At 39.6% G+C, this 23,481-nt stretch overlaps 1 protein-coding gene across 1 annotated transcript in view; it reads right to left on the reverse strand.

Annotated features, from left to right (window-relative positions):
• Positions 1 to 435: 435 nt before the first annotated feature.
• Positions 436 to 23,481, reverse strand: part of Svep1 (sushi, von Willebrand factor type A, EGF and pentraxin domain containing 1) — a 201,648-nt gene continuing 178,602 nt past the window's right edge. Inside the window, exons 44-48 of the mRNA XM_045146479.1 lie at positions 19,136 to 19,306; positions 17,819 to 17,914; positions 16,118 to 16,213; positions 4,137 to 4,230; positions 436 to 819 (exon numbers count right to left, since the gene is read on the reverse strand). Coding sequence (XP_045002414.1) covers positions 798 to 819; positions 4,137 to 4,230; positions 16,118 to 16,213; positions 17,819 to 17,914; positions 19,136 to 19,306 — 479 coding nt within the window. The 3' untranslated portion in view covers positions 436 to 797. The remainder of the gene's footprint in view (positions 820 to 4,136; positions 4,231 to 16,117; positions 16,214 to 17,818; positions 17,915 to 19,135; positions 19,307 to 23,481) is intronic.

The raw sequence follows: 23,481 nt of genomic DNA on the forward strand, positions 1-23,481 counted from the left end.
ACAGGGTCTCTTTTATTACAGAAAGAAAATTTTGCTGTTAAACATATTGTATGGCTGGAGAGATAGCTTTGTGGGTAAGGTGCTTGCTTGCAAAACCCAAGGACTCAGATTTGATTCCCCAGGACCCATGTAAGCCAGATGCACAAGGTGGCACATGCATCTGGAGTTCGTTTGCAGCAGTTGGAGGCCCTGGCGCGCCCATTCTCATTCTCTCTCTTACCCTCTTTCTGCCTGTTTCTCTCTGTCTCTCAAATAAATAAAAAACACCCCTATTGTAAAGAAGACTGGCCTGGAAAGAAGGGGTCTCCTTTATTGCAACTGCTTGGTACGCTCCACGTGGGCATGTGTTATACCAGAAGCTTAGAAGGAAAACCATGAACCCTCTTTAGTATTCTCTGGCTACCGGATGAAATGGCAGTATCCAGCAAAATAGCATTTAGTAGCAAAATATATTTTAATGCAAAATCACTTTAAGTAACTGGATACAAATGTGTTCCAGGAATTTTCCCAATAGATAGTAAAGTATGTACATTATGAGGGTGAGCAGCATCCATTTAATATAAATTTTATATAGAAAATACAGGCATATTTAAACATGGAAACAAGTAACGAAGGATGCCACAAAGAATAACAAAATAGATCCCAACATTTAAAAAAAAAGTCAACCTCAAACAACAAGTTTACTAAATCCACTAGTCCCGGCACCACGGTGGCTTCCTTGGTGTAGGTTCCAGGAGTCCCATGGTTACCATGAAGAGATGATCCTGCTTTAGGGAAGCTGGTTGGGTGCGTGGTGATTAAAACCCAGTCCTCCTCTTCCTGAAAGACAAAACCGAAAATCAAAAACAAGAGAGTCAAGAGAAAAGACTAAATTGAGGTGGTAGGAACTTTTTCTTTTTTTCCTCGAGGTAGGGTCTCAGTCTAGCCCAGGCTGACCTGGGATTCACCATGGAGTCTCAGGGTGGCCTTGAACTCACGGCACTCCTCCTACCTCTGCCTCCCAAGTGCTGGGATTAAAGGTGTGCACCCCCATGCCCTGCGGTAGGAACTTATTTTTTGCCTATCTGTGATGAAACTTGTGAGGGTAGAGGGTGTCTCGTTGGGGCACAAGGACAGTGTTAACTTAGGAAAAGATAGATAAGTGTGTGTGTGTGTACATGTGCATGCACATGTGTGTGGACACACGTGCCCCATGCATATGTGTGTAGAGGTCAAATGAAAAGATCAGCTAACCTTTCCTATCTCTCTCTCACTGACTGGAGCCCCCATTTTTCAGTCAGACTAGCTGATCAGCAAATTTTCACAATCCTTCTGTCTCTTTCTGCTTCAGTACTGGAGTTTCAGGCATGTGGGGCTATTTCTGGGTTCTGGGATTTGAACTCAGGTCCTCATATTTGTGCTGCAAACACTCTTACTTATGAAGACATTTCCCCAGCCCTGGTCAGAGAAAGACTTTCCTGTCTCTTGTTTCCTACACAATGCTCTCTTCTGCAAAACAAAGCATGAGACTTCATGGTTCTGCATGTTCCTTGGAGCACTGACCATTGGATTTTAGTGATAGCGTTTGTTTAGGATTAGCTTCTGGAAGATGTGCAGAAGAAACACGACTTATGTCTTAAGAATAGAAGCATCTAGGGATGGAGAGATGGCTTAGTGGTTAAGCGCTTGCCTGTGAAGCCTAACAACCCCGGTTCGAGGCCCAACTCCCCAGGACCCATGTTAGCCAGATGCACAAGGGGGCACACGCATCTGGAATTCATTTTCAATGACTGGAGACCCTGGTGCGCCCATTCTCTCTCCTTCTCTCTATCTGCCTTTTTTCTCTGTCTGTCGCTCTCAAATAAATAAAAAAAAAATTTTAAAAAAGAATTGAAGCATCTAGGAGCAAGACCTAGGCCCGTCTATTCATCCCTTCAGGTCATAGGTTAAGGGATTTCATGGATGCTGCAAGACATTTCTCTACCTGCCAAAACTTATGCCACGCATGTACCCCATTGCCAGCAAGCACTGAGCATCAGGTTTTGCTTCTGCACATGTACTAAGCATGTAATCCTTAGTGTGCTCAGTCTTGTGGGAGAGAAGAGAACAATGATTTGTAAACATTCGTTGTTTGGATTCTTCCTCCCCATCCCATTGTATGGAATTATGCCCCGCCCTCCTTTCTTCTATACACTACCTGACTCCCCTCACTCTTTTAAAAAAAAATCTTTTGTTTATTTTTATTTATTTATTTGAGAGCGACAGACAGAGAGAGAAAGAGGCAGATGGAAAAAGAGAGAGGATGGGCGTGCCAGGGCCTCCAACCATTGCAAACAAACTCCAAAGTGGGTCCTGGGGAATCGAGCCTCGAACCGGGGTCTTTAGGCTTCACAGGCAAGTGCTTAACCGCTAAGCCATCTCTCCAGCCCCTCCCCTCACTTTTACCAATGCCTTGACAGAGCTACCTTTCCTGCTGTTATAGTATCACCCAGGCCAGAACTACAATTCACTGATGCATGCTGAGCCTTGGATCAAGCTGGACTACTCAGGGTCCTTCTGTGTAATTTTTTTTCTAAAATATTTTATTATTCATTTTAATTTATTTATTTGAGAGAGACAGACAAAGAGAATGGGCACACCAGGGCCTCCAACCACTGCAAACAAACTCCAGACGCGTGTGCTCCTTTGTGCATCTGGCTAACGTGGGTCCTGGGGAATTGAGCCTTGAACCGGGGTCCTTAGGCTTCACAGGCAAGCGTTTAACCGCTAAGCCATCTCTCCAGCCCCTTCTGTGTAATTTTTAAATCAGAGTAATACACAGTCTCTAGATGTGGTATAATGACATGTAAGGGTGAGAGCTGGGGGCAGTTCTGCTCTTCCCCATGTTTTTGGATGACACACAGGTCTTTGTTCTTTCTTCTTCTGTTGCTGCTGCTCCTCCTTTTTTTTTTTTTTGGCTTTAACTAATTACAGTATTAGCAAGATTTCTAATTCATTTGGGTCTTTGATCATAGTATAGGAGGGGAGTCAACAGGTCCTCTGGGTGGATGGTCTTTCTATATAAAAACTATAGATAAAAAATATACAAAACACCCATCTAATGGATGTGCTACAGATGTGCATATCAAAAGTCTCATTAAGCTGGACCTATTTTAGGAGTGCAACATTTGTGAGGGCCTTGGTTCTCGGCGAGTGCTTGCGTGCTGAACTCGGGTTTCTTTTCTATATCTATGGAATATAGTCAAAAAGGACAAGGAAGATTAAGTGCTTTTTTTGTAGCAGTTTTTTGTTCCTCCCCTTTCTTCCCTTCTGCTCTTACTCTTTCAATTCTATTCTCAGATAAAACTATTTTGTTTTCTAAATAATGGCTGCTTCTACATATATTTGTTCATTCCCATTTCTCTTTAGGACTCCATTTATTATTTCCCTCTCTATAGAACTGCATATAGTTAAGATGATATAAGAAAATGCATAGACACAGATAGATCTGTTTTGATTACATTTTTACTTTTATAGATTAAAAAATTGATTTTAATATTTTAGTAAAAATGATATAATAATAAATAAAAGTGAGATTTTTTTTTTCTAGTCAACTTCATTTTAAGTTTAAAAATGACTACAGCAAACCCATTTGTTTAAAGTCATTCCTATAACATGGAGGTAAATGTACAAAATGCAGATCTAAGGGATGTACTGCAATCTTTATATCAAAAGTCTTATTAAACTGAAAACTGACATTTGAACATTGTAACATTTGTGAGGCCTGTATTTGAGTGTTGAAATTATTTTATCCAGAGACCAGCACAGTGTACCTGGCATAAGATCTGAACCCACCTTTGGGACTTTGAGTCGGGTAGATTGCAGGCCCCAGGCCAGTCATCTTTGATCAGGGTCCACATTCATCTCTGTGTTGTTCCAGTTTTCATCTCTGTGCTGATGTAGTAGCTCAGGACTACTTGTTTCTGAGATACCATTTCCTTTGTGAATGCTGAACAAAGCTTTTAGCTTTGGTTCTAATCAAATTTAAAGAGTATGTCTAGAGTTCTGGAATACAAAGTACTTACCCTCAGACTAAAGACGCCTTCTGGCTCCTGAGAGAACTTACCCCGAATTTCAGGCTGATGTTATACATAAACATTGGTTTGGGGTTACCCTACCTGGAACAGTCATGTCCTGTCCAGGCTGAGAGACAATGGCATCGGTTTGGTCTTACACATTTTCCACCATTTAAGCAGGGAGACTGGCAAGTAGCTGGGATGAAAAAAAAAATGCAACATTTACTTAATTGATGCTTAAAACTTCTTAAGATCTCCATGAAGGCTCATGGGGCAAGACGTGCCTCCATTTCCTACTGCACGATCACTCACTATTCCTCACATCCTGTTTCCTCATCCATTTCTGTCACCTCACAGCCATGTAAACTATCAGTTTTCACATTTAAGTTCCCACGCTAAACTTTACCTACTTATTAAGAGCTTGGCAGATTATACCAAGCCAATCAGTTTTAGACTTTAAAAAAGATATTTTTGCAGTCAGCCTGGCACTGTGATTATCTTAACTGTAAATTTTTCTTCTGCTCATTTAGGCTGTGAGTCTCCTAAGGAAGCCAGCCATAGACTCCGTGACTGACTAAGCCAGACACCAAGCAACTTTTAGGAGAATAATTCAGGTATGAGGAGCATCTAGGATAACAGATGATTCGACAGTGCTTTGTGTTTGGCCAAGAGACACATTTCATGGTTTTTACCACTATTCATCAAAATTAGAGAACCTGAATTAAGAGTTAAAATTAGCCAGGCGTGGTGGCACATGCCTTTAGTCCCAGCACTTGGGAGGCAGAGGTAGGACGATCACAGTGAGTTCAAGGCCACCCTGAGACTCCATAGTGAATTCCAGGTCAGCCTGGGCTAGAGTAAGACCCTACCTCGAAAAAAACAAAAAAACAAACAAAAAAGAGTTAAAATTAGTCATAGCTGAAGCCTAGAAGGAACAGGCAAAAAGTTTACTATCTAGTCATCTTTCTCATAAATCTACAACTTTTCACCCTTTTGTAAAAAACCTGAGGATGTTCAAAATAGATGAAGACCCAACACCACCACCAAACTTAACATGCCAAAGATAGAGGAGCACTCCTTGGAGGAAGAAAGTAGGATGTCAGTCAGGTGAAAGCTGGAGATAAACATTTCAGTTTCATTCTAGCTCAGCAAGGCAGGCTGTGTCCTGGGTGAAAACCCCATCTTTGGTGAGATATAAATCAATGCCATTCTTTTAATTGTTTATTCAAAAACTATGAGCTGATGCCTGCTGAGCAAGTACCCAGCAATTGAGAGGGTGAGGAGGAGAAGACAGGACAACAAGGAAATAAGAGTCTTTTCCTTTGAGAAGAACTGGTAAGTTAGAAAACAAAGAAGCCAGCAGAATACACGTATTTACAATTTCACAGGAAAGGAACTGATAAGGTAAACAGGATAAAACACAGAAAAAATGAAACCAAATAATCTCAAACCAACTCCCCATAGTTTGTTCACTGATAGAAGAAAACATGACTCCCTTTAAGGGAATGAAGTAGTTCTTGACTGTACTAGTTAGCCATTCTTTCTACTTTTCTGTCTAAAAGCTTAACAGCTTCCTCCTTCCCTATCATTTTGGTGTCCCCAGCGTTATGTCCTGAGCTACCTTCTTAGTTATGTGTCTTCTATATAGTGTTATTTTCTTCCCCGTGCATGTTCTCATTGATGATTTACAAATCTCCGTGTTCAATCCAGATGCATTCCTGGAGACATAAACTGTCATGTAACTGCCTTTTAGAACACTGCTCTCATATGTTCCACAGACCCCTCAAATTGAGCATGCCCATCCTCAACTCCTTACCTTCACACCCAAACCCGCTTCTCCTGGCTTCTGTGGCTCAGCAAATGACACCACTTTCATTTCCTGGGTCCGTCTTGGACCCTCACCCCACAGTAGATGCAGCATTGATTTATTTCCCTAGTATCTCTGAAACTCGTTCCTTCTGTTAACATTTTTCCAGATGTCACTACTTCTTGTCCATTGTATTTCTATAACTTCCCAACTAATATCTCTATTGAAAATCTTACTTTCTTCTATTATCTCTGCTGCTGCCCAAGTCACTGAAAAAAGAAAATTTGAACACATATTTTTCCTGCCTTTATAAAACCCTCTAGGACTTTCTGATATTCATAAAGGCATAACCCAGTACCTTGAACTTGACATATGCATTTCTTAACATGACACTGCCCACCTTACACACACGCACACCCTTTATTTCCACTCTGGCTTCAGTTACACTTGGTGTATACCTGTGTGTTTCTGTGCTCAGTACCTTTGACTAGAATGTTATCCCCATGACTCATGCTATGCTTCAGATTCTTTGCTTGGGAAGTTTCTCCTTGGCTTCCATTCTTGGGCAGGGTGGGAGTGGGAGCTACCCATCTCCATTGATGTCAAATCCCATTTTATAAGATTCAGGTAGCCTCTATCCAAACATGCCCCTGTTTGACAGGCCATTTTGCATCCCTGCTGCCATTATAGATGGAAACCTTGGAGTGCAGGGGCACTTGCTTTATATCCTCGGGTGTGTCTAGCACTTAGGAGGTGTGAGGAGGATATGAGCTGAGGAATTGATACAAGATCTAAGTGAGGAGAATGATATGGCTCACTGTCAGTAAGGAGCTTATTCCCATCAGAGGATGGTGAAGCTAAAGGAGACACAAATAACTCAGATCAATGGAATTGTAAACTGCATGCTTTGACTTATGTAAACATCCATGGGAATGCAATGTGGGACCATAGGTTCCTGTGATGGAGAACGAGGTAGGAGACAAGAGGACTCTTGGGTAGGCCTCTGTGTATAGTGGGTACAGGAAGCAGGGAGACCAGGGGAGCAGGCTAAGCGACTGGACACAGGGAGAAGGGGCTGTGTTGGGAGTGCTGAGCGCTCTCAGTGCATAAATGGCAGCATGGGGAGTAGTAGGTTGTGGTGGATGTCTGAAGAGTTCAGGCTGGCTGTGGACAAAGTAGACACCCAGTGAAAGTTCTTAAATGGGGCAAAGACATTCCAAACGTAGCAATGAATGATGGTTGGTCTGGAAATATAAATGGGAAAGTCACCTCTTAGATTCTGGTCATAATCTAGAAAAGAGGCCTTTTAATAGCTGGTGAGGTAGAGCAATGTATGACAGTAACATACAGGAAGGGACAAGAAGAGATGCCATGATCTCAGGTGAGGGAGCAGGAGAGTCAAGAATGGCTCATTTGGGGCTGGAGAGATGGCTTAGTGGTTAAGGCATTTGCCTGCAAAGCCAAAGGATCCTGGTTTGACTTTCCAGAGCCCATGTAAGCCAGATGCACAAGGAAACACATGTACCTGGAGTTCATCTGCAGTGGCTGGAGACTCTGGTGCGCCCATTCTCTCTCTTTCTGTCTCTTTCTTTCTCATAAGTAAATTATATATATATATATATATATATACATATATATACATACATACACTTTCATATATATATATATATATATATATATATATATATATATATATATATATATATATATATACACACACACACACACACACATACTGTTGTTGTTGTTTATTTTTCGAGGTAGGTTCTTGCTCTAGCCCAAGTTGACCAGGAATTCACTCTGTAATCTCAAGGTGCCCTCGAACTCACAGTGATTCTCCTACTTCTGCTGAGTGCTGGTATTAAAGGCGTGCACCACCACACCCAGCCTAATAAAATGTCTTTTTATTTTTAATTTTTTTTTCTTTTCATAATTTTTATTAACATTTTCCATGATTATAAAAACTATCCCATGGTAATTCCCTCCCTCCCCCACTGCACTTTCCCCTTTGAAATTCCATTCTCCATCATATTACCTCCCCATCTCAATCATTGTACTTACATATATACAATACTAACCTATTAAGTACCCTCCTCCCTTCCTTTCTCTTCCCTTTATATCTACATTTTAAATTACTAGCCTCTGCTACTAAGTATTTTCCTTCTCATGCAGAAGCCCAATCATCTGTGGCTAGTATCCACATATGAGGGAGAACACGTGGCACTTGGCTTTCTGAGCTTGGGTTACCTCACTTAGTATAATCCTTTCCAGATCCATCCATTTTTCTGCTAATTTCATAACTTCATTTTTATTTACTGCTGAGTAGAACTCTATTGTATAAATGTGCCACATCTTCATTATCTATCCATCAGTTCAGGGATATCTAGGCTGGTTCTATTTTTCAGCTATTATAAATTGAGCAGCAATAAACATGGTTGAGCACATACTTCTAAGGAAATGAGATGAGTCCTTAGGATATATACCTAGGAGTGCTATAGCTGGGTCATATGGTAGATCAATCTTTAGCTGTTTTAGGAACCTCCACACTGATTTCCACAATGGCTGGACCAGATTGCATTCCCACCAGCAGTGTAGAAGGGTTCCTGTTTTTCCACATCCCCGCCAACATTTATGATCATTTGTTTTCATGATGGTAGCCAATCTGACAGGAGTGAGATGGAATCTCAATGTAGTTTTAATCTGCATTTCCCTGATGACTAGTGATGTAGAACCTTTTTTTAGATGCTTATATGCCATTCATATTTCTTCCTTTGAGAATGCTCTATTTAGCTCCATAGCCCATTTTTTGATTGGCTTGTTTGCTTCCTTATTATTTAACTTTTTGAGTTCTTTGTATATCCTAGATATTAATCCTCTATCAGATATATAGCTGGCAAAGATTTTTTCCTATTCCGTAGGTTGCCTCTTTGCTGTTTTCACTGTGTCCTTGGCAGTGCAAAAGCTTTGTAATTTCATGAGGTCCCAGTGATTAATCTGTGGTTTTATTGCCTGAACAATTGGTGTTGTATTCAGAAAGTCTTTGCCCAGACCCATATGTTTAAGGGTTTCCCCTACTTTTTCCTCTAGCAGTTTCAGAGTTTCAGGTCTGATGTTAAGGTCTTTAATCCATTTGGACTTAATTCTTGTTCATGGAGAGAGAGAAGAATCTATTTTCATCCTTCTACAGATATATATCCAGTTTTCCCAACACCATTTGCTGAAGAGGCTGTCTTTTCTCCAATGAGCATTTTTGGCATTTTTATCGAATATCAGGTGGCTATAGCTACTTGGGCTTACATCTGGGTCCTCTATTCTGTTCCACTGATCTACATGTCTGTTTTTGTGCCAGTACCATGCTGTTTTTGTTACTATGGCTCTGTAGTATAGGTTAAAATCAGGTATGGTGATACCACCAGCCTTATTTTTGTTGCTCAGTATTATTTTAGATATTCAAGGTTTTTTTGTGATTCCAAATGAATTTTTGGATTGTTTTTTCTATTTCCATGAAGAATGCCTTTGGAATTTTGATAGGGATTGCATTAAATGTGTAGATTGCTTTTGGTAAGATTGCCATTTTCACAATATTGATTCTTCCTATCCAGGAACAAGGGATGTTTCTCCACTTTCTAGTGTCTTCTGCAATTTCTCGCTTGAGTGTTTTAAAGTTCTCATTGTAGAGATTCTTTACTTCCTTGGTTAGGTTTATTCCAGAGTACTTTATTTTTTTGGATGCAATTGTGAATGGGAGTGATTCTCTGATTCCATCCTCTGTGTGTTTGTTGTTAGCATATATGAAGGCTACTGATTTCTTTGTATTTATTTTGTATCCTGCTACATGGCTGTAGGTTTTTATCAGCTCTAACAGTTTGCTAGTAGAGGCTTTAGGGTCCTTTCTTTATGTATAGAATCATGTCATCTGCAAATAATGATAACTTGATCTCTTCCTTTCCAATTTGTATCCCTTTCATTTGTGTCTCTTGCCTTCTTGCTATGGCTAAGACTTCCAGTACCATATTAAATAAAAGTGGGGACAATGGACACTCTTGTCTTTTTCCTGATTTTAGTGGAAAAGCTTTCAGTTTTTCCCCATTTAGTAATATGTTGGGTGTAGGGTTGTCATTAATAGCTTTTATTATATTGAGATATGTTCCTTCTATTCCCAGTCTCTGTTAGACTTTTAACATGAAGGGATATTGGATTTTGTCGAATGCTTTCTCTGCATCTAATGAGATGATCATGTGATTTTTGTCCTTCAACCTATTTATATAATGTATTACATTTATAGATTTGTGTATATTGAACCATCCTTACATCTCTGGGATAAAGCCTACTTGGTCAGGGTGAATGAACTTTTTGATATATTCTTGTATTCTGTTTGCCAATATTTTGTTAAGAATTTTTGCATCTATGTTCATGAGGGAGATTGGTCTGTAATTTTCTTTTTTTTTGTTCTATCTTTGCCTGGTTTTGGTATCAGGGTGATGCTGGCTTCATAGAAGGAGTTTGGTAGAATTACTTCTGTTTCTATTTCCTGGAAAAGCTTAAGAAGCAATGGTGTTAGCTCTTCCTTGAAGGTCTGGTAAAATTCAGCAGTGAATCCATCTGGGCCTGGGCTTTTTTTAGTTGGGAGATGATTGATAACTGTTCGGATATCCATGCTTGTCATAGGCCTATTTAAGTGACTAATCTCATCTTGATTTAATTTAGGTAGGTTATATAAATCAAGGAAATCATCCATTTCTTTCAGATTTTCATACTTTGTGGAGTATATGCTTTTATAATATGTCCCTATGATTTCTAAATTTCTCTGGAATCTGTTGTGATGTTACATTTTTCATCTCTGATTTTATTAATTTGTGTCTCTTCTCTCTTTCTTTTGGTCACATTTGCTAAGGGTTTATCAATCTTGTTTATCCTTTCACAGAACGAACTTGTTGTTTCATTAATTCTTTGGATTGGTTTTTTTTTTGTTTCTATTTCATTAATTTCTGCCCTAATCTTTATTATTTCTTCCCATCTACTGATTTTTGGTTTGCCTTGTTCTTCTTTTTCCAAGGCTTTAAGGTAAAGCATTAGGTCGTTTACTTGTGACCTTTCTAATTTCTTAATATAGGGAATTAAGGCTATAAATTTACCTATTAGAACTGCCTTCATTGTGTCCCAGAGATTTTTGGTATGTTGTGTTCTCATTATAGTTTGACTCTATACATTTTTTGATTTCCTTCTTGATTTCTTCATTGACCCATTCATCATTTAGTAGTATATTGTTCAGTTTCCATGATCTTGTGTGTGCTCTATAGCCTTTCTTGCTACTGATTTGTAGTTTAATTCCATTGTGGTCAGATAGAATGCAAGGAATTATTTCAATTTTCCTGAATTTGTTAAGATTTGCTTTGTGTCCTAATATATGGTCTATTTTAGAAAATGTTCCATGTGCTGCTGTAAAGAATGTATATTCTGCAGCATTTGGATGAAATGTTCTGTATATATCTGTTAGGTCCATTCCTTCTATGATCTCATTTAGTCCAGATGCCTCCCTAATTTTTGCTGGGATGACCTTCCTATTAATGAGAGTGGGATGTTGAAGTAACCCACTACCACTGTGTTTGGTGTTATCTGTGACCTTAGTTCTAATAGCATTTGTTTGATGAAGTTGGGAGCCCCCATGTTAGGTGCATGTATGTTTAGGATTGTAATGCCCTCCTGTTGGAATGTGCCTTAAATCAATATAAAGTGACCTTCCTTGTCTTTCCTAACTAATGTTGGACTGAAGTCTACCTTGTCAGATATTAGGATAGCAACCCCTGATTGTTTTCTAGGCCCATTTGCTTGAAACGCCTTTTTCCAACCTTTCACCCTAAGATAATTTCCATCCTTTGTAGAAAGGTGAGTTTCTTGGAGACAACAAATTGTAGGATCCTGCTTTTTAACCCAGTCTGCAAACCTATGTCTTTTCATTGGGGCATTGAGGCCATTGATATTAAGAGATATTATTGAAAGGTGTGTATTTAAGTTTTCCTTTTTTTTTTTTTTTTTTTTGTGGTTCTGGTTCTACCTTTGCTCTCTTGTGTTAACTAGTATTTGAGTATTGCTTGTTTTTTCCAGGTTCCTAATATGTGTGCTTTTCCTTTTCTTCAGCATGGAGGATTCTATCAAGTATTTTCTATACAGCTGGTTTTGTCTTCAAATACTTCTTTAACCTGCTTTTGTCATGGAATGTCCTTATTTTTCTGTCTATTTGAATGGATAGCTTTGTAGGATAAAGTAACCTTGGTTGACAGTTGTTCTCTTTCAGAACTTGGAATACATCGCTCCAAGCCCTTCTGGCTTTTAAAGTTTGTGTTGAATAATCTGCTGTAATCCTGATGGGCTTTCCTTTGTAGGTAACTTGATTTTTCTCTCTAACTGCTTTCAATATTTTTTTCTTTGGTTTGTGTGTTTGGAAGTTTGATTTTAATATGGCGAGGAGAGGTTCTTTCCAAGTTTTGTATGGCTGGGGTTCTAAAGGCTCCCTGTATCTGCATTGGCACCTCTTTCCCAGTTTGGGGAAAATTTTCTTCTATGATTTTGTTGAAGATTCCTACTATGCCTTTGGAGTGGAATTCTTCTCCTTCTACTATGTCCTGAATTCTTATATTTGATCTTTTCATAGTGTCCCGAATATCTTGAAATTCCCACCCATACTTTGCTATAAGTTTGTCTTTCTCCTTGTTGGACTGTATTAGATCTGCTACCTGGTCTTCTAGCTTAGATATTCTGTCCTTTCCTTCATCCATTCTACTGGTGAGATTTTCTACAGAGTTTTTTATTTCATTAACTGTGTTCTTCATTGCTAGTAATTTTGACTGGTTTTTCTTTATTATTTCCATTTCCTTATTTATGTCTTGTATTGCCTTTTATTTCATTAAATTGGTGTCCTATGTCTTCTTTGATTTCCTCTTTGATTCCTTTGATTTCCTCTTTGATTCCTTTGATTTGTTCTTTGACCTCTTTGAACATATTTACAATCATTCTTTTGAAATCTTTCTCAGGTATTTCCTATAACTCATTCTCACTGGAGGTTGTTTCTGATGCATTAATACTTTCACGTGGATTTATATTGTCTTATTTTTTAGTGTTTTTTGTGTTATAATGTTTATATATTGCATCTTGGATTAAGTTAATGCTTTGATTTTCTCGCTACCTGGGTATTTTTAGCTATATCAATTTATTTGATGTTATATATCTTCAGGGTAGGTGCTTAAGATGTTAGGTGTGGCTCTTAAGACTCTCAGAGTATCTACAAAGGTGTTCCTAGGGGTTGAGTTTCCCTGTTATGGGAGTATTCAAGTAGGCTGAGTGGAATAAAATACAGGTAGATTCTAAAATTTAACTAAACACTGTACACATTCAATCAATTACAGCCCCGAGTATTTATGCAAGAGTAGTTATTATAACAACCAGATACTTTATCACTAAAGAGGTTAAGATTTCTGGTCTGTTGAGGGATCCAAGTCAGCTTGTGGCCAAGTGAGATCCTTCCCTGGTGCAATCCCAGTTACCTTGGATGATTTTGGTCTCAGTTAAGTTGCTGGCTGGGTCTTTGGGCTACTGTTCTGATTTCTGGAGCTGGGCACTGGCTTTTCCTGTGGGGCAAACTGAGCCTGGCAACTGTGGCCCTGCAGATCAGCACCCCCACTGCTGGAACTGCTACTACTGCTGCTGAAGCTACCCCTGCTGGGTCTGTCGCCGCTGCCTCTGAAGCTGTTGCTGCTAGGTCTGCCACTGCTGCTGTTGAGGCTGCTGCTGAGGCTGCCACTCCTGGATCCACCACTGATTGGGCCACTGTTGCTGGTGCTGGGGCCGCTGATGTTGTTGCTGGACCCTGCCCCTGCTTGGGTCCTGCTGTTGGCTCAAGTTGGTGTGGCCAGTCCCAGGATTGCTGCTCTGTTCGCTGGAGCTGGGCACAGGTGTTGGAGGAGTGGAGGGAGCTGCAGCTGTTCTAGCTCTCTCGCTGTTCCACCTGTTCTTCTACCTTGTGATCTGCTCCTCCGTTGTTCACTGCCACTCACCCTTCCCATTTCTAGAGTTTGGGGAGAGCTCTGGTGTGAGTGGAAACTCCCCTCACCTGGCTTTTCCTGTGGCTCGAGCCGAGCCTTGCTGCTTTCTGGTGCGCCACCGCCGCTGTGGTGAGCAGACCTGCCAGGGCCGCTTTTGCCGGCCTGTGTAGACTCTGGATGCTCTGGATCTCTTCTACTTCTCCGCTGCCACTTCAATTTCCTATACACCTCGCTTTTTAGTAAAAGTGTGTATTTTGCTGAGATTTTTTGGTCTTTCCCCCTAGGCTGCTTTGGCGTGGTACCTAAGCCGCCATCTTAACCAGAAATCTAAAATATGTTTTTAAAAAAAGAATGGTTCATTTATTTGGAGGAACAGACCATTACCCAAAGTGGTAAGGTGTGTGGAAAAAGGCAAGGTGGTTTGCAGGTGAATTCAAGTTTGAGAAGCAAACATAAGTATAAAATCTGATTTGTCCTAAGCAAACAAATATACTTCTTTAGGAGCCCTGCACAAAGGCTTCAGATTCAGCCTTCAGGGTGCATTTCCCTTACATCATTCATGGATGGCAACTTGGGCTTTATGCAGGGCCACTACATACCTGACTTTGCCTTTGACATAGTATCTTCATGCAATTTCTACATTTATTTATTGTGTCTATTTCCTTTTATTGAGGCAAGCCCAACAGACTGGACTTTTTTTTTTTATGAGAGTAAAAGCAAGCTCACGAGAGAGAATTGGTGTGCCAGGGCTTCCAGCTAATGTAATCGAACTCCAGACATGTGTGCCAATTTGTGTGTGTGTGCAACTGCGCATGCTGTGTCATTGTGCGTCTGGCTTATGTGGAAGCTGGGAAGTTGACCATGGGTCCTTAGGCTTTGCAGGCAAGTGTCATAACCATTAAGTCATCTCTCCAGCCTAATGGTGTCTATTTTCTAAGAGTATTTCATTATGTAGCCCATGGTAGTTTTGAACTCATGATCCTCCTGCTTCAGTTTCCTCAGTGACAGGACTATAGGCTTGTGCTACCATGCCCACCTTCTTCCTCAGATTACTTATTCCTGTGTCGTATTTAAAAATGTCTTGGTTGGGAGGCATTGTTACCCCATCTTTGTGCTCATGACAAGCCCACTTTCAACAAGCCTGTTCTGTTTCCCTTTTACTCCCCTGAGCAAGTGGTATAAACATTTTTGATGGAGGGATGATAGAGTGTCTGAGTTCATCCTGAATAAATACAGCAGGTCTTGTTCTTTTAAAAATATTTTATTTATTTATTTATTTATTAGAAAGAGAGAGAGGGAATGGTGCATCAGGGCCTCTAGTCACTGCAAATGATTTCCAGATACAGCGCCACCTTGTGCATCTGCCTTACATGGGTCCTGGGGAATCAAACCTGGGTCCTTTGGCTTTGCAGGCAAACACCATAATGGCTAAGCCATCTCTCCAGCCCCAGCAGGTCTAATTCTTTTAACAATTTATTAAAATTTCTAAGACCTTAAAAAGGTTTAAAACATGCCATTTTAAGTTGATCTATTTGATCTTTACTGAAAACCCTGTCATAGTGGGACATTTTGCTGGGTTGTGGGACTACAAATATGACAAAGAAGCATCTCCACTCATGTGGCATGTAACCTAGTAGGGACAGGGACAGACAGACAGTCAAGCAGTTAAACAGATGGAAATGTGCTATGGGCTTAATGCTCTATCTGAAGTAGTTAAAGGTTGCTTAGGGGACTTGCTTGTCCCCAAATAACCATAGTTTGTTCTTGTTACCTATTAAGAAACTATCTCATTATTCAATTCTTTCATTTCAACTGAAAATAAATACAATTATACCTAAATTATATAAATATATATATATATATAATATATAAATATAAAATCATATATAAATTATACATAAATACACTTATTTCTGTCCCTATTCTTTCTAGGTGATAATGAGTTCATGGATATTAAGAAAAATCTTCAGAAACTCTGTGTGACACTGTGCTGCTTGCTATGTGAGTAGATGCAGACAGTATTATACGTTGCATGTACTGGTAAAGTATTTTTTCAGCATGATCTAGTGCAGTGTTGGGGTCACAATCAACTTGCTTATCTTGAGATATTCTTGATAAATGTTTGTTATGCTTCTGTTTCAACACCACATCCTATGCCCATGTTAAAATCATCAATTTCTCCTGGGGCTTCATGGGAACAAACCACATAAGACAACAAGTGATGAGAGGAAGCCTACCTGTATGACAGCGGGACCCAGTCCAGCCAGGTGGGCAGTCACACTGATACGGGGACACACAGCGTCCACCATTCAAACATGGAAGGATGCATATTGCTTTAGAAAGAAAATATTGAAAATGCTTTAATCAAAATGTTCATGCTCAATTATGCTCAAGTGTTCAACAAAAAATTTGGCAGGCAAGTTAGAAGCTTTCCTGATCCTGTAGAGAACGTTCCCATCTGGGCTCTGCTTATTAATGAACATTACAGGGAAGACACAGTTGGGAAAGAAGGCTGGGACCTCAAGCAGATGGGATGGCTGATGTTAGATGTACTCTTTCATTGACAGCACTGTCACCTGTGATTGCTAAGTGCTTTGCTTCAGTTCTTCATCAAATAAGCAGAATGAAGTCTATTTGTTATCATTTTAAATTTCCATTACAAAGTGTATGAGGTGCTTTAGGAAAGTTTGGTTGAGTGTGAGGATGGGAATCAGATGAGCTGTACTGTAGGCTTGTGTTTGTAACAATTTAGTAGTAATGCGACAATTCATTCTTTATTTCCTAGGAATGGAGGCCTGATGGTGACTGAATGTGACTTCCCTTGCATCCTCCACAGCAATTGTTCCTCCCTCTAGGACAAGGAGCATTTATTCAAAAGATGTGAGATTGTAGCCTCACTACTCCAAATGCAATTCTCTATAGAACATCAGGCCCCAACTCAGGTGTACTGAACCACCATGTTAAGATGATGTCTATGCAAACTAAAGCATAGGAAGCTCCACACTTCTGTGAAGGAGTGAGTGCAGGCATATGTTCAGAAAGCGAGTCAGTTCTGTAATTGGGGTGCCCCAGAGGAAACACTTCCTGAAGGTTTGGAGTCTTGGTACTATGGTAGCTAAGCCTAAGAGCCCTAAATGAAAAGAAATCAATGAGAAGTGGGAGGAAAAAATATTATTTCTTTCTTAACTATTGTGAGAACACTTGCACTGATGAGTTGATAGAAGCCTATTTATTTCCATTATTTATCTTCCTTTAAAAAGTATCTGAAAAACATCCTGTTGAATAAGCTTTAAAGTTGCCTCTACAACGCCTGCTTTTTAGGAGAAAAACTGGTGTAGATCAATGGCCACTACACTTAATGATTCATCATGGTATTACATATTGCTTCCAAAGAAACCATTTATTTCCACTTAAAAGTAATTATTTATGCTACCCTAGTATGTTGCATATATTTTTATAAGGTTCAAAACTCTGTCTTAATTTACCAAACATTGTGTAGAGTAGGAGTGCCAAGTTCTTTTGTTTTATTTATTAGGAGGTACTATTTCTGAGGACAAAGAGTAATGGTGGACTCAAATATCTCCTGTCTCTATTACAGCACAGTGATCTATAATGCTGGGTATTATAGCAACTGTACCACAGTGTATTGTTGAACTGACATAATGGAAGAGAGGGCTGGGGGCTTATTATCATTTACCAGAGTCTGTTTAGGAAGAGTGTACATGTGTTCCAGGAGGCCTGTAGCTGATCACTTTAAATGGTTCATTAATATTCTAGAACTTCTGCAAACAAGTGACATATGAGCTCAGCCTTATGCACTCTGGATGACTACAAGGATTTGTGCCAGTGAATTCCTCACAGTTCCTAGGAAGTCCTCGAAGTCAGCAGCTTCCCAGAAAATTATCAGTTATCAAAGTAAGATTTAAGGATAGACTCACGCTCTTCACAGAGTCGCCCCATCCAGCCGTCTGGGCAGGAACAAGCATTTGGGCGTTGACAGACACCTCCATTCTGACATGGAAATCTACAAACAGCTGTAGAGAAAGCAGGATTGTTCATAATTCTCTGGAATTCTGGAAGGATGATAGTAGGCAACAGAATTTCTCCTTTCCAGTTAATAAACAGCACAGGCTTTAGGAAAGAGACACTTGAATCTCAAGAAGGGATTTCAGTGTATGGAGAAGTATGTATGGTATCTGCCCTTCCTATCATAGTCTCCCTACCCACAGCTTTATTGAGGTCTAGTAGACAAATGCAAATAGTATTTATAATTTGTAACTTGATGTTTTGCCTTATGTAGATATTGAGAAATAGCCACAATCAAGCTAATTACCATATCTATCATCTCATAGAGATACCATTTCCTTCCTTCTTTCCGTTCTTCTGATGCAAATTTCAAAAAGACAATATAGCTTTAACTCTGCTAAATATTGTCACAATACTATGCAATAGATCTCACCAAAATGTTCTCATCTTGCATAATTAAAACTTTAGACTCTGACTGACATCTCCTCATATACCTCTTGCCACTGCTCCCACCGTTGCCTAAGCAACCACTGCTGTACTCTGCTTCTCTGAGTTTGATTATTTTAGATTCCACGTATCAGTGAGATCATGTGGCACTTATCTTTCTGTGCCTGGGTTATTTTGTTAGCATAATGTAACTCAAAAATATCACATTTATATTGGTAACAAATAACAGATTTTCTTCTTTTTAAAGACTAATATTTTACTTATCTATTAATCACCTCCTATCTTCTCATATTTTTAATTTATGTGCTGATATCCAATTAGATTGATTCCATATTTTAAGGTTTTTTAATAAAACTTAAATCATTGAAATTTGGATTTATGATAATTTCTATCAGAAATTTCAGACACTTAGGTCAGAGAGAGCCTAAAAAGCCATGTATTATTAGGGAGGTATAAGCTTTAGAGGATATACTTGGATACTTTACTTTTCCATTGTTCAATAATGGAATTTAGGCATTCTATGTGCAAGCTTTTAAAACACAGATAATGACCTTAAGGAATATACCCAGATGTTAAACCCAATCTAATATCAAAAAAAGTGTAAGTATGAAGAGATAAGAGGATAAGGGAGAGAGGGGCAGATATTGCCAAAATATATTATAAATATGTATGAAATCACCAAAAATAAAATTAAATAAATAGAAATAAAGTAGCATGCATACAAATTTTGGTGATATTGAACTTCCACATATTAAGAAATACTCATTCAAATGCCTCCTTACCTCTGCAAACAGGAGGTGAAGTCCATGTTCCATTTTCTAGGCAAACACTCCTCAGGGAGCCTTCTAACATATACCCACTGTAACAGGAGTAGGTGACCATGTCCCCATATTGGTAATGCACTCCTCGAGCAATTGCATTTTCTACATGAGCTGGTGGACCACATGAAATTTCTGCCGTGAAACAAAACAATAATTAAGCCTATGTTACTAACCTAGACTGAGAACAGCACCTTACCTCTAAGGATGAATTAATTAAAAGAGAAGATATAAAACCCATAGCAGAAAAATTTTCATGGACATCTTATCTCAAATAGTAGGAATGAAAAGAATGATCTGAAGCAGGGCATGGTGGTGCACAACTTTAATCCCAGCACTCTGGAGGGAGGCAGACATAAAAGAATTGCTATGAGTTTGAGGCCACCCTGAGACTACATAGTAAGTTGCAGGTCAGCCTGGGCTAGAGTGAGACCCTACCTCAGAAAAAAAAAAAAGAAGAAGAAGAATCTGTACCAGATGGAGAAGGTTGTTGAGGCAACCAAGAATGAGCTGTTACACCTCACCAAAGAGGTAGCTGCAAGCAAAGAATGCTTATCAAATTGGAAAGGGCAAAACCACAGGAAGGTAGCCTACCATTCCAGTCATGCTCGTGAATTGTGAGATATTTTCACTACTGCTTTGAATAATGTATGGCTTGTGGTGATTTCTCAGTATAGATCTGGAAAGTGAATGAATACTGCCAGTAGCTTATGGGTGACCTTTATGAAATCCAAGGCCTCACACTAGTTTCTCTTTTTAATACTGTAAAGGAGTGGTGCTCTACTTTTGTGAAGTGTGTTCGATTGACTAGCCTCCTTTTTTTTTTTTCAAAAGGGCATGTGCTGTATATTTAAATAAAAATTATTACAACTAATTTTACTTTGGGCATTTTATTGGTTTCCTTTAGATAGAATTTTTATGGGGTGGGTCACAAAGAAAGGACAGGATTAGAGTCAGGAGGCTAGCCAGTAGCCAGTTTGTGTAAATCCAACTTTTGGATGGTAGGCCATCGTGAATTGACTTATAAAAAGTATACTCTGATGTCATGTTACTCTGAAAATGTAGAGCCAGGCGTGGTGGTGCACGCCTTTAATCCCAGCAGAGGTAGGAGGGTCACTGTGAGTTCAAGGCCACCCTGAGGCTACAGAGTGAATTCTAGGTCAGCCTGAGCTAGAGTGAGACCCTACCTCAAAAAACAAAACAAAACAAAATGTAGTCATGGAGATGATAAATTTGTTGTATGATCTTTCTAAATTTTCTTTTCCTACTAAAATAGATAAAATGCTCTATTATGTATCAGAACTTGCCAGGAAATAACTAAAGAAAGTGCTGTCCTTTTTCTCAGACAAGTAGAGAAAGACAAAGAAACACAACATCCAACCTCATCTGAGTGTGGATCATACTTCAGAAACATTCTAGTGGATGTAACTGTGCTTAGAACTGTCAGGGCACAAATCACAGTGAAGTGGTGTTTGGCCAAGGATAGAATGCTTCAGTGATCAGAGGGAAAAGAGATTCTAGATGGGGGCCACAATATGGAGAAAGACAAGATTGGTTTATAGCAGTTTGCTAATCAAAACATGGATTTAAGAACGCCAAATGGGGTTCTTATTAAAAATGCACATCTCCAAGAATTATGTCTTATGAATATGCATTTTGATATACTCTCCATATGTGATTTTCTTGTACATTAACTTTTAATCACTGACTTGTGGGGATAAGTATCAGAAGTAAGTGGCCACAATGAGTAGGTTGCTGAGTAGGCCAAGGAAGGATGTTTGTTTTAATCCAAAAAGACTTCCTGTCTAATCGAAAATGCAAAAGAGGATGGAGGATTAAGAGAAGTGGAAACTGTCTCCTCTCCAAGGCAGCTTGTGGCCCTCTCTAGCATACTGAGGAATGATTAGGCAGGCAAGGAAGGGACATTTGTAATCTGTGCACATCTCTTCCTGTCCTTACTTCCAGTGGTCTGAATGGTAAGTCTTGGGGAGCCAAGACAAGGTGAGGATGTGTGGGCAGAATGAGGCCACTTGGCCTGCTTCTCTTTAGGCTGGTGGCTCTAAACTAGACTACAGAGCCAAAAAGGAAATCCAAGTTTCAAATACTTATTTTCCCTTTCCTTATGAATAGATTTCATAAGTATTTGGGAGCCAAATCCTAGCCAAAATGTCATTACACATTTTCTGGAGTAAAAATCAGCTTTCTAATGCTGTAGTTGGTTTCTAATTGAAAGTTTTTGAGTTTTGGCTACTGGGTATATTTTTCTATCTGGAGATATTGTTAATATACTATACACCAATTTATTAATTCTTGAAAAAAATCCCATAAGATAGATATTAATACTATTAACAAATGAAAATTCCTAGATTTAGTGAAGGTAAGACATTCATATGTTTTAAAGTTAAAAATTTTGAGGATAGACTTGAAGTCCAGGTCTTCACATGCCTGTTTCTTAACCAATTAATTGAAGTGCAAGTGCCCTGAAGATGGAGACCATTGTGGCCATATAGAATGCTATTTTGTGTGTGTTATATTTCATTAATATTGCTAATGATTACTGTTGTCAGTAGGGTGGGCAACAAAGGATCTTGGAGAGGAGGATGCTGAGCACGGGAGATGTTTAAAGTAGAGATATCAGGGTTGTCATAAGATAGCAACACATTAGAGGATGTAGTGTTGTGGCATGAATGGATCAGCTCAGCCAGCGGTTCTCCAATTGTGGTTCCCAGACCAACAGCATACTTCTGTTAGCCACTTTGCTCACCATGGTGATAAAATGTCCGACAGAAACATCCTAATAGAACTTAGACTTATCTTGGCTAATGGTCTCAGAGGGAACAGTCCATGGTTGTAGGCCATGTGTGTTGCAGTTACTTTCTCATTGCTGGGCCAAAGCACCCAGCCCAAGCAGCTGATGGGAGGGAAGTTTTGTTTTTACTTATAGTCGAGGGGAAGCTTCATGAGGGCAGAGGACAACATGGCATGATCAGAGGTTGGCCATCACCTCTGCCATACCAGTTGAAAAACTGCAATAAGAGAGTGACCCTCTCTTTGGCAAGGGAGAGCTGAACTATAACAACCCTAAACTCATCCCCCAAGACACACCTCCTCTAGCAAGGCTCCACTTTCCAAATTGTCACCAGCTGGGGACCAAGCATTCAGAACATATGAATTTATGAGGGACATCGGATTTAAACCTGTCACATGTGCTGTGACAGAACATTGCTGGCTGTGGGAGCGTATGGCGGAGGTGATTATTCACCTAATAGCAGCCAGGAAGCTGAGAGTGAGGCACGAGGGGGCCAAGGACAAGGCACTTCAATGACCCACCTCCCAGTGTCCTGATTCCTCTAGTTAGGTGCCACTTCCCAAGGTTTCAGAACCTCCCCAAGTACTGCCACTAGTAGGTGATCAAAAATTCAAACCATGATTAAGCAGGAGACATTTCATACTGAAATCAGAACAACCCTCAAGAACCCTCAGGAACTGCTAGAAATGAAAATTCTCAGTCTTCACCTCAGACCCAGTGGCCAGAAACTCAGAGGTGAACTGCAGCATTTCTGTTTTAGCAAGGCCTCAATGTGGTTCTGATGTAGACTGAAGTATGGGGACCGCTACGGGAAAATTTTTATAACACAAAACAGTCCTAGTCTATTAAAGAATAATTTGAGGGCTTATGGTGTGGAAAAATATGTATTTTAAACTTATTTTCTTACTTGTCCTTGGCAGAACACATTTTAAAATCATGCTCAGTAAATCTTAGGTAGGTTTTAGCTGAGTTCTGGAAAGTCTTAATTTTTATTGTATGGTATTTTAAAATGTATTTATTTATTAGAGAAAGTGTGTGTGTGTGTGTGTGTGTGTGTGTGTGTGAGAGAGAGAGAGAGAGAGAGAGAGAGAGAGAGAGAGAGAGAGAGAGAGAGAGAAAGTGTGCCAGGACCCCCAACCACTGCAAATGAGCTCCAGATACATGCATCACCTTGTTTATCTGGCTTATGTGGGTCTTGGAGAGTCAAGCCTGGGTCCTTAGGCTTTGTAAGCAAGTGCCTTAACTTCTAAGTAATCTCTCCAGCTCTAATGTATAGTATTTAAATATCATTTTTCTAATTTCTTAATTTTTTTGAAGCAGGATCTCACTCTAGTCCAGGATGACTTTGAACTCACTCTGTAGCCCAGGTTAGACTCAAACTCATGGTAATCCTGTGACCTCAGCCTCCCAAGTGCTGGAATTAAAGGTGAGCACCACTACATCTGACAAAATATCATTTTTTGAGTTGTAAGCATTAATGTAGAAGAAGATAGCTATGAGA

The sequence above is a fragment of the Jaculus jaculus genome, chromosome 1, assembly GCF_020740685.1.
Source record: "Jaculus jaculus isolate mJacJac1 chromosome 1, mJacJac1.mat.Y.cur, whole genome shotgun sequence".
NCBI classification, from domain to species: Eukaryota; Metazoa; Chordata; class Mammalia; order Rodentia; family Dipodidae; genus Jaculus; species Jaculus jaculus.